General features: G+C 38.5%; 1 protein-coding gene across 1 annotated transcript in view; it reads left to right on the forward strand.

Annotated features, from left to right (window-relative positions):
* Positions 1 to 10,521, forward strand: part of LOC133419168 (SH3 and cysteine-rich domain-containing protein 2-like) — a 29,607-nt gene extending 19,086 nt beyond the window's left edge. The window contains exons 4-11 of the mRNA XM_061708186.1: positions 2,611 to 2,695; positions 2,877 to 2,989; positions 3,088 to 3,151; positions 4,413 to 4,468; positions 4,580 to 4,668; positions 7,975 to 8,026; positions 9,499 to 9,636; positions 9,847 to 10,521. Coding sequence (XP_061564170.1) covers positions 2,611 to 2,695; positions 2,877 to 2,989; positions 3,088 to 3,151; positions 4,413 to 4,468; positions 4,580 to 4,668; positions 7,975 to 8,026; positions 9,499 to 9,636; positions 9,847 to 9,945 — 696 coding nt within the window. The 3' untranslated portion in view covers positions 9,946 to 10,521. The remainder of the gene's footprint in view (positions 1 to 2,610; positions 2,696 to 2,876; positions 2,990 to 3,087; positions 3,152 to 4,412; positions 4,469 to 4,579; positions 4,669 to 7,974; positions 8,027 to 9,498; positions 9,637 to 9,846) is intronic.
* Positions 10,522 to 11,695: the final 1,174 nt, after the last annotated feature.

Consider the following 11,695-nt stretch of genomic DNA (forward strand, 5'->3'; position numbering starts at 1 on the left):
GCTTTTCCAAAGCAGGAGTGAAAAAGGAGAGGTAGCGCTGACACTTGAGGTCTACAGCTTTTGAAATCCAGGTTGATTTTGACAAGTGGATCAATCCAAGAAAGTTTTTACCAAAAAATATGCTACAGTATCAAAAGTGAACTTGGCCACATTAACAAGCCCTAGTTGTTTAAGTAGTAATATACGTTCTAAAATGTAAACATTAGCACTAAGCTTAAACATTATTTATGATCATTCAAAATGATCTCCAGCAGTGGTTGAACGTTTCATCAGTTATCTCAAACATGATACATGCATGTGGAATGTTTGCTCAAACTAAAATAATTTCATGAAGATATGTTTTTAAAAGAAAAAAGGATATTGATGTAGTTTAGCTGTTCGATGCGATTAAACAAAAATAAGATAATAATAAATAGATTGCTATTCATTACATATTATTATTAAAATACAGGAGATGTGAAAATATATAAATAAAGTTGAGATGCTGTCTTTTTATAAACCTTTTATTTGCAGAATAGGGGACATTCATCTGTGCCTTTTCGTGAAAATGGGTCTTTGTAATATTATCTCACGTCATGTTCTGGAGCTAAACATATCCCTGTTTCTAAAAAAAGAAGCACAGCCTGATATCAAAGCCACGGAGTGCCAGATCTGCACCGGTTGATCTTGAATTTGACAGACACAGGCCTTTTGTAGTGGCTCAGACCACATGGACAAATGTTCCTGAAGCCTCATATAAAAACACTTCAGCCTCACTCCGTCAGGTATACTGGAGATTTTGGGAACATGTATGTTGTGTTGCCACAAGTCAGTGCAATAATTCAGTAATAGATCATATAAGCTGATCTAACCTTTATATATCAATACATCAGACCTGCTCAGAGGGATTTATTTTGGTTCTGTGGTGCCAGCACAGTTCACTCAGTTACCCACAGTACAGTACACAGTTTACATATCAGGTGATTATGGGCTGACTCATTACTGTCAGGTTGAGTTTTTCTGTCAAAAGGGAAAAGCATACCGAAGCAGGGTCATCTCATTCATCATGACTATTTTTCTTCCTCCTACAAAGGGCTCAGAGGAAAAAATGTCAACACCAATAATTTACCTTTTGTTGCCAGGACCAAACGTGTAGTTGACATGCAGTTAGGACAGGCTGTTTCAGATAAAATGTCCTCTAATACAACAGCTATGCATAAATTATTTTTAACATGAAGTACACCATATGCTTTCAAACTTATTTACATAATGTCAGACACACTCACTCTTCCCTCTAAGTTCACTCTCTTCACTTATTTGTACTGTACTGACAGTGCTCTGACCTCACATGTGTATTAACTGTGTACCTATACTTTGCACTTATCTTGAACTATTAGCATTATGTGCGCTGCTGTAACTGAATGTCATAACCTTCAGTCTGTCATGTGCTCCCACAGCTTAGGGCGTTTCCACAGAAAAGGGGTGTTCTAGGACTTCAGACATGCAGGGAATTTCAGTGTTGCATTGACCAGGTTCAGTTTAAACTGCAACCACCCATTGCAAGCACGGCTTCCAGTTGAAAATTCAAACCATTTGCAAAACAAATTAGCAGTCATTTGTGGCTATTAAGGCAGCTACATTCAAATGTGAGCCATTGAATTAGACATAGCAAATTATTACCAATCACTGACAGGAGCATGGCTTAACTTGACCTTGTTGGAGTAAAGGACTGAAAATATTTCTGAAAAAAGCCCAGTGAGACCTCTAAGACACTTTAAAAACCTGAATTATAATAGATGTATTGAAAAGACACTACAAAATATATAATGAGTTAATAACTGCAGACTTGTTTCCGTGATGTCAGTAAGTATTGCCTTAACATAAAGACGTGTAGATATTTGCATGTTTACATCAGGAAATCTCAACTGCACCAGAGCCAGGAGCAGGCTTTAGTGTTGATGTTGCATCAGTTGCTGCTTTGCTAAAGCAATTTACAGAATTGGGACTCCTAAGCACACTTGTAAGTTGAATGCAATCTACTGACACCAGCAGCTTAGTCATCATTAGTGAATTGCTTCTCTGAGTTTGATGGTACTTTTGCACTGACCAGTCAGAGCTAGTTGCAATTTAGTGTCATTTCACACTACCTATCCCTAGTAATGTCTGTGTTTTATCTTTCACAGCATGGTGTGGTATTTCAATCAGTCAGATAAATGTAATTGTGTTTGGTTGGATTATATAATAAGATTATATAATTTACCCAAAATACAAACTGTTAGCACATCAAGAAAAGTTATTCATGAATTTCTCTGCACATGCTCTATAAACCCAGTTGGGTTAATTTCCTTGGTTTTGTCCCCTGGAAACAGATTAGATATTTATTGTGTACGTATTGTCTGTTTGAATGTTGTCTATGAAGCTGAAGGGCATTGAGTTTTCTCCATAGCTTCCACCGAGGAACAATTTCAACAGCTCAGGTTTCATGTCACTTTACTGCAGGTCTGCTTTTCAAAGGTACAACCACACAGGTTTTGGATGACCCTTTATGGTATTGCAGCTGCCACTTTGTAATTTCTCTATAACTCTTCATTGTTCTCCTTTTCTCTCCCTGTATTTTTACTGACATGTCAGACAGGAGCTTTCAAGAGAAACTTCAGCTCTCCGCTGCTTACTATTGATCCACTGGACGTAGTCAGAGAGGCTCCTGCTGCCCAGGGTGAGTGATGGGACTGCTGGCTTGTTTTTCACAGCAGAAAACAACTGGATTTTCTGGACTAATCACCGTATCCACCGCGCAGTCTTCATTTCATAACGCCTGACAGGACCTCTGTCTGTAGGTGTCAGCAATGAGATTGCACATCATGTTGTTCTGTTTCAATTTGTCTGGCTGTGTGTAGAGGCAGATGCTGTTACTATTGACCCTGTGTACGAGGCTCTGCGCTACGGGACGTCACTGGCTCAGATGAGTCGATCCAGCATTGGCAGCATCTCCGAATCGCCCTGTCATGAGGTAAAATACCTATAGTAAAATGTTCAGCCAGATTCACTCACTCGCACAATTTAAAGCTGACAATCAGTATTTTGTGGCTTTTGCTTTCTTCATCATAGGAAGAAAAACTGCAAGATAAACTAGAAAACCAGCCCATAGCTGAAGAAGAAAATATTCCAGGAAGTGAGTAAAATTCAGACAATTATTCACTTTAGGTTTGTTTTCCACTCTGAAGGATCTGCTATAACTTTTTGCATAGTTTCTCCAAAGAAATGTGTTTTTGTTTGTGAGGGAAATGTGGCCGGCCATGGCTCAGTGGCTCCAGTTTGTTTTCGCGGCCAGCAAGTGAATATTGTGACACTTCACAGAGAACTGCTTTATGAACGTAAAATGATAATTTTGCATAACGGCAGGTAATAAGCACAGGTATTTGCCAAAAAAGAGGCAGTATTTGTCATAATTCATCAAACTGTCCACTAGAAACAGGACTTGTGCACATTCACGATGCATGACCTCTGCCTGGAATTCTTCTGATTTACCATTCAGGAAGAAAATAAATGTTCTCCAATATAAAAGTTGAAAAATGATTTTCAACCTTGTGTATACATTTCTGAGCTATTAAAAAAATAAAGTATTTGGTGTTAAGAACTCAGTTGTTTTATATATATATTACTAATTAAGAGTAATTTTTTACTCTTTACTAGTTCTCTTTCATACAAACCAAAATTTCATTTAAACCTTTTAAAACCAGATGGTTTTCCAGAAACTGATGACGAAAAACTTTTTTTACCTCAGCCTCTAAAGAAATGTGGAAAAAATAGATGTTAACCCTTTTTATTATACAACACTCTTTCCCTCCAATAATTATCGTTATAGCTTAGATAGTAAAGTTTGTAATTTCAGTATGTGTTGTAGCAATTGTTGATGTAGCATTAGCATTTCTGCAGGCTTGAAAGGTGAAAGCACATGTTTCATCAGGCCATGATGGGTTAAAGTGGTTCAAACACAGATGATGAGTTTTCTTTTTTATACAAACTGACATGTTTCAGGTAAAGGAGTATAGAAAGCTTATGTCAATGAGTGCAAGGCCTACATTAATGATACTTGCAGTATAGTGCGTGCGTGCGTGCGTGTGTGCGCGCGCCCTGTATTTTCCCACTCTGACTTTAGTCCCAGGAGAAGGGATCATCTCAGGTTTTCATGTTTCTGTTTTACAGTAAATGTCCTTCCCTTCAGATTTGTTTCTTCGTTACAAACTTATACCATGTAGTCCTTTTTTCTCGCTATCTCTTTTTTGCAATCTCTTTCTTGCTCACTCCCTTTCTCTCCTTTTTATTTTTTGCAATATTTCTTTCCCTGTCTCTCTCCCTCTTTCATATTGTCTTTCCTCCTTTGCATATTTGCCCTCTCACCCTCTCTGTGCATGTATTTGTCCTCTTTCCAGTGCTTACCCCTCCTGAAAGTGAGAAGGCTGATTCAGAAGACAGGGTCAGCCTAAAGGTGTGTATTCAGCGTTCCCCTATTATATCAGATTGTTTTTCCTGGTATGGATAAAGTCTCCCATAACTTTTTAGATTTTTCTCCAAATTTTTTTTTGTTTGTTTCTGACAGACTCCAAAGCGAGTGCAGGTTCACGCCATTCACACCTATGTGGCCCTCTACAAGTTTCTGCCTCAGGAGAAGAACGATTTGGAACTACAGTAAGTCAGATATCTTTGTGTTCTCTACATTTTTGCATTTGTAAGAATCCGAGTTGTCGGGTGAGAAAGCACACTCGCACACCATCTGCTCCACCAGCAGGACGATCATAGGGGAGTATCTGGTTCAAACTAGAAGACAAGAGCATGTTGGGTGGCCAAGAAAGTCAAACAGCTGCAAGAAACTGCTGTGTTTTGACACCTGCAAGAAAAGATTTACATATGTGAATGACAGGACAAGTTCTTCTCATTACCTGGGTGTATTGTGACATTTACAGTTCTGTATTTTAAATTAAACAGAAGTAGTGACAGTAACATCGACCATGCGGTAATGGCAGCATTCTGGCCGATTAAGCTAAATCGTTTAGCGTACTGATATGCAAAGTGTTTTGGAGAAGAGTGTGTGGAAAAAATATTCTGTTCATTTGGTGCATCATCTCCTCTAGCAGCACAAGCAAGAATCACATGTACGGTAACCCATTAATACACGGATCTGGGTGAAAATTCAGCCACTGCATTTTGAATTTCATTAGCCTACACTAAGTTGAGATTGGCAAAAAAAGCATTGTTTTAAAAAATGGGAATAAACATTTATCTCTGAATTTTGCAGGGGCCAAAAAAACCTGAAGCAGCCTAATCTCACTTCTCTGGGCCACTGTATATCAGCATACTCTTCATACAGTATTTTCTAATTAGATCAAATTAAATTAACTATATGGACTAAGGTGTGTGTTTACTAAGCCATGTGAATTACTGTTTGGTTACAAATTTAAAAGCAAGACACACAGAAACAAGTTAATTATAACCAAAAAGCTTCATATATTGGTGGACTCATGATCTTACTTTATTTGACTATATGTCAGCATTTTTAGTACTTCACTTGGCAGGGCAGCCTGAGGGGGGAAAAAAATTAAATATACATGACACAAGTAGCTGTCATATTCAGTCTTTCGACCTTGCTCTGGTGAGACCAGTGGGCAATGCGGATTGTCAGCGTTCTTAACAGGAGATTAAAAGTACAGTAAAACCGCTCTGATAATGTACAAGATACTTGCTAAACTGTGTTGTATCATGTGGATGGACAAATCAGTTTCAGTGAATGCAGCTGTGTTTGCTGTTTCCCACGAAGCAACTTCCAGCAACCAAGTTCTATATTTATTTAAGGCCATTTTTAATCTAAGATTTAAAAGAAATAAAGAACACGAGCAAGAAAAATGTTTCAAATGCTCATATTACACCATATTCAGTTTACAGCCAATTAATAGTAATACTGTGTGAAGTGGTGCCATATTGTGTCTCCTTATAATGGACTAGAGCAGGGGTCGGCAACCCAAAATGTTGAAAGAGCCATATTGGACCAAAAACACAAAACAAATATGTCTGGAGCCGCAAAAAATGAAAAGTCTTGTATAAGCCTTAGAATGAAGACAACACATGCTTCATGTGTCTATATTAGTTATAACTGGGGGAAGATTTTTTTTTTCATTATGCACTTCGAGAAAAAAGTCTAAATGTCGAGAAAAAAGTCGAAATGTTGAGAAAAAAGTAAAAATTTCGGGAAAAAAGTTGAAATGTCGAGATTAATGTTGAAGTACAATTTCGAGAAAAAGTCAAAATGTCAAGAAAAAAGTCGAAATGTCGAGATTAAAAAAGAAAGGAAAAAGAAAGAAAAAAAGAGGAAAAAAAGGGAAAAAAAGGTCAAAGATTTTTGAAAAAGCTCCAGGGAGCCACTAGGGTGGCGCTAAAGAGCCGCATGCGGCTCTAGAGCCGCGGTTTGCCGACTCCTGGACTAGACTATACTGATGTGTAACTACAACTTGTAACACTTGTACCAGGTACAGGCAGGAGTCTTTCTGTGTGGAGTTCACATATTCACCCTGTGCTTGTGTGGGATTTCTCTGGTACTCTGACTTCCTCCTACAGTTCAGAATCATGTATGTTAGGTGAATTGATGATTCTAAATTGTTCCCAAGTGTCATTGTGAGCATGTTGGTTGTCTATATGTGGCCCTCCAATGGAATAGCGTGTACCCTGGCTATTTTCCTGGAGAGAGTTAGGACAGGCTCCAGTAGACCCCAGTGACCTTGGAATGAGCAGGTTTAGAAAATGGATGGATGGATTAAATACAGATACAATTGGAATGAAGCTGAGGCCATTAGAATAGAATAGAATAGAAAGCCTTTATTATCAATGTACATGTACAGTGGAATTAGGCAGCAGCTCCGTCAAAGTGCACACATGCAAAGACTATTAACCCCTCCTCTTGCATCTGTAGACAGTAGTTTGCACATAACTGTAGTCAATTTGTTCAGACTTGTGACGATATAGGACAGAGATTCCTATACGAACACTCATCTTTATACACATACAAATAAATACAATACAATAAATACATTAAAACTGCCTCATTTTGTCTGTAGGGACCCTGTCCATACAATAATTTTTGAGTCTTGTCAGTGGCTTTAAATAGCCCTTTATTCTAATGTAGGTACATACTGTAGCTACATCAGTTGCCCTCGTGGCATGCAAACATGTTCTCATTAAACTCCAAACTGCTCTATGTAAAGACTGAAAGTGGAGATAAACTGCTTGATTGGCTTCGGGAGGAACCTGCATTTTCCATATTTAAACTTTTATACAGAATAAATATTCAGATGTGGACAAATGTGTTGTTAGCATCTTTCCATCAAAGAGAAAGGAAACATCCACAATGCTCACTGAAATAACTTGAAACTGACATAAGTGACCACAAATGATAACTTACTGAAAATAGACCAATTAAAATTAAACATCGCTTTTGAATTGGGATTTATCAGAATCATAAAAAAACTGAAATCAAACTGGCCTGGGCAAATTAGCCGGTACCATTTACTTAATATTTTGTTGCACAACCTTTTCAACAATCACTGCAGTAAAGTGCTTTCTGTAGCTCTCAATGAGACTTTTGCACCTGTAAACAAGTATTTTGGCCCACTAATCATGAACAAACTTCTCCAGCTGTCTCAGGTTTGGTCAGTGATTGGATGGGTGGATGGATGGATGGATGGATGGATGGATGGATGGATGGATGGATGGATGGATGGATGGATGGATGGGTTGTGTAGCTACTGTATATGCTAGGCTGAAATAACGAACTGCAAGTTGTATATGTTATATTTAGCATGAGAGGGAATATAATTCAGCAACAAAACACACCTTTGTTTAAGTAGCTTTCTGTGAACTTGAGATGGTTTGTTTGCAGGAAGGTTACTGCTGAATGAATAAAAATGTACCTCATCAAGCACTTACTCAAATAATGTGTGCCTGCAGGCCTGGTGACAGAGTTCAAGTCACAGATGACTCCAATGAAGACTGGTGGAAGGTGGGCAGCATTGTAGTACATTCCAGCCACTAAATATTTCAGGAGCATTACATTTTCTTTCTCTCTACTCAGCAATGGCTTTTGTGAATAAAATATAATTTCTAAAAATATCAAGATTGCCTTTGCATACATGCCAGAGTTCCACATGCATAGTGAATGACCCTCAGGTTGCTTAACCCCCCCTGAGCAAATGTGTTTGTAGTTGATGTACTTGAAAGACAGCAGGTGTGAATTTCAGCACAGCAAGTACGCATAAGCAGGAGGAAGACCGATTTGCAGTTAGTTTTTAATGAGACAGTTTAAAATTTAAACTGTACCTGCAGAAGCAGACCTGTCGTTACATAATCGAAACACCAGGGATATCTGCTTCAGTAGAATGGCTGCTCAATAATCATGTTTTAAAATGTGTGGTACAAAAAGCTTCAGCATGGAATTAAGTTGAGAAGTGCTGAATAATCCAATAAAATATCTTCAAATATACATTTCATGGCCCCCTTGCTGGAGAACACCATATTACTCAAGTACAAATGCTGCAACTGTGATTTGATTTTAAACACAGTGCAGTCTGTATTTCAGAACTGATGCACATTTATGCAAAATGACAGATTTTTAAGCATAGTTACTCAATCATTTCTAATGGGTGGTGTTACAGGAGCTTTAGCTGTGTAATTCATATCTACAAACCACCGAAATCTTCCTCTGTCATTGTCAACATGGTTTGGCTTTATGTGAGGAGCAAGCATTTGCAAATAAGCAAAACTGCAAAAACAAAATTGGATTCACATGACTCCACCACTCATGAGCTTTGCATGCTTGTGTGCCAGAGTCTCTGAGAAGAATGGCAAGGGATTAGTGCTCCAATCAACACAAAGGCTTTTTTTTGTCTTGTGATGATGTCGCTAATTAGGGAACAGAACCTCAAAAAAATGTCTTTTTGTTTCCATTTTCTTGCTAATTTTGCAGGTTCTTTTGAAAAGGAGCTTTATACTCAAATACTAATGTGGTGGATATTTAAGCAATGGGTCACACAAACAATGTAAATGTAAATGTACTTTATTTATATAGCCCTTTACAGTCACCTCTAGGTGAACCAAAGTGCTTTACAGAATAAAACATACAGAAATACAACATACAATCATAAGACAGAGCAAATAAATAAAATAAAATAAAAAAAGAAGTCGAAGTCTGAAAATAAAGCTGTCTGTAACATTATGTTGAAACAGGGGGGAGAATCTTAATGTGCTGTGGTTTCACTTTGTCAAATGAGCAGCAAAAGGGATTTGTTTTCTATAGAAACAGGAAATTTATTCCAACCTTAATTTTTAAAAATCAGAAATAACCGATTTTTTTTTTTTTTCTTCTCTATCGAACTTGAGGACAGTATGTCAGACTCAAAGTATCTGTTTAGACAAGCAGACCAAATGTTTACGTCTGTTTGTGTTTGTGTGCCCCTCTGTGGGTGTGTTTACCAGGGGAAAAGCAAAGACAAGGTGGGATTTTTCCCGGCCAACTTCGTGCAGCGGGTCCGCCCTGGTGAGCGGGTGTGGAAGGTCACCGCCGGTTTCCATGGTAACCGAGACAAAGGCCAGATGACTGTGAAAGAGGCCCAGGTGAGCGCTCAAACTCGGACAGATCTTTTTTTAGTCTTATGCGTACACACACACACAGTTTATGCAAATTAATGCAGAAACTGCAGAGATTACACACGACAGCATATTATGGCTCTCGGCAAACCTCGGTCAATCCGAAAGCTCTCATATTCATGCCTGTGCCTCCTGCTCCCCTACTTCCTTCCCTCACCCACCACTCCCCCTCTGCAGATCTGTGTGGGGAAGAACGAGGAGATTGATGGCTTCCTCAAGCTCAGCAGCGGGAAGAAGCGAGGCCTGGTGTCTGAGAATTGTCTCCTGGAAATATGACGGCCACGCAGTCCTCCCTGACCCTCACTTTGATAAAGGAGCTCACATTGATGGAGGAATACTCAGGAGTGTTTAGCCAGCACCTCACTGACAACCAAACACCCACCTCCACCCCTCCCCGAAACAGCAGTGAATTAGCAGCTTGAGGGGTTGATAACCTGCTGCTTTGCTTTTTACTGCAGGAGTCTTTACTACGCAGGAGCTTCTTTAGAGCTACTTTTCTTGTAGCACTACTTCACTTTGTGTGGTATTCCGTACACTCAAGAGAAATGTAGCATTTTATTAAAGAGAATAAGAGGAGGAAGTCTGGCTACCTCATTAGCCATCTCCACCTTCTCTGGTCACCTTCTTGCAGAAAAGGAGACAGGACTACTTTGTTATGATGTCAAGGCACGTCCAAGGCAGTTACGAGCAAACGTTGTTTGATTGATTGTTTGTGTAGAGAAACCAAGGCATAAAAGAAAAGCTGATCGCTGTTCTTGCTTGTACACATTTTATTTGAAGAGACTGAGTTCAGTAGATTTAAATAATTAGGTAAACCATAATTGGCAAGTTTTGTTTTTGATGATCACAAGATGTACCTTTTTGTGATTTTTTTTTTTTTTTTTTTTTTTTTTTTTTTTTTAATTCAGACTCATAATGTGCATAATGCATGTTATTCCTGATCTATCTAGAAAAGGGTTCAGGTCATGCATACTGTCAAAATACAGATTCCCACTGGTGGTTATCGGTCAAATGAGAGTCGTAAAGTCATACATACACACAAACACTAGGATTCGCCATATCCCAGGCTTCTCTCCTGTGATTAAAATACGGCCCATTTGCGCTCTTCACAGCTCTAATGTGGCAAATGCTTTGCATACACCTCGGGGGAGTTCTTAGTTTGTCCTTCAGTTGATCCCTCGCCACACAAACAGCACGCACACACTTCATATTTTACTCTCCTCCATGTAGCTTGAAAAATTACCATTTAGAATCTGCCTGCCATTATATTCTGACCTGTCTATCTATACATAATGTCAAGTTTTATTATCATGCTTGGTTGTGAACAACCTTTGTGATGTGCTCCCAGTGGGAAAGAGGAAAGGAGATAAATACTCCACGATTCCTCATTAAAAAGCAAATTAAGGGGGTTATGGTTCTCATTCTTATTCATGTATTTGTTTTTTTTGTGAAAAAAGGTGAATGTTGCTGTCAAGAAGTAATTTATCAAACATTGGCTGAAAATGTTTCTTATCCTGACAGCACACATTATTTAATTTTATGTGTTGTGAAAAGGTGATTTAAGGCCTAAATCACCTTACTGTATTTAGATTATTGCTCTATCATAAATAATAAGGCAGTGAATAAACTGCTGTTTTGTGGCAATAACTGTATATAGATACATGACGGTATTTGTAAATAGTCTTATTAGGATACTGTATCTACCAGCTCCGAACAGCACTCTTACCAAGAGGTTTCCAGAAGCCAACTGAGGGCATTACGTTCGCACTTAAAACTTGCAGGAGATTACTGTCACTATGTACTTCTGTATACATCTCCTTGTTCAATGACAATATTTCCCTTTCAGCACAAATCTTTGCGGATACTATGCACAGCAGTTGTTATCGAGTCATTTTCTTTTTTTACTCAGTCATTTCCAGTGTTGCTGCACACATTTCTCTGCTAGCCAGTGTTTTTGGTAAGATTGAAACTTGAACTTGAACATTTCCCATCCTACATCAATCTGTACCATGTTACTCTGAAACAT

The sequence above is a fragment of the Cololabis saira genome, chromosome 19 (assembly GCF_033807715.1).
Source record: "Cololabis saira isolate AMF1-May2022 chromosome 19, fColSai1.1, whole genome shotgun sequence".
Classification (NCBI taxonomy): Eukaryota; Metazoa; Chordata; class Actinopteri; order Beloniformes; family Belonidae; genus Cololabis; species Cololabis saira.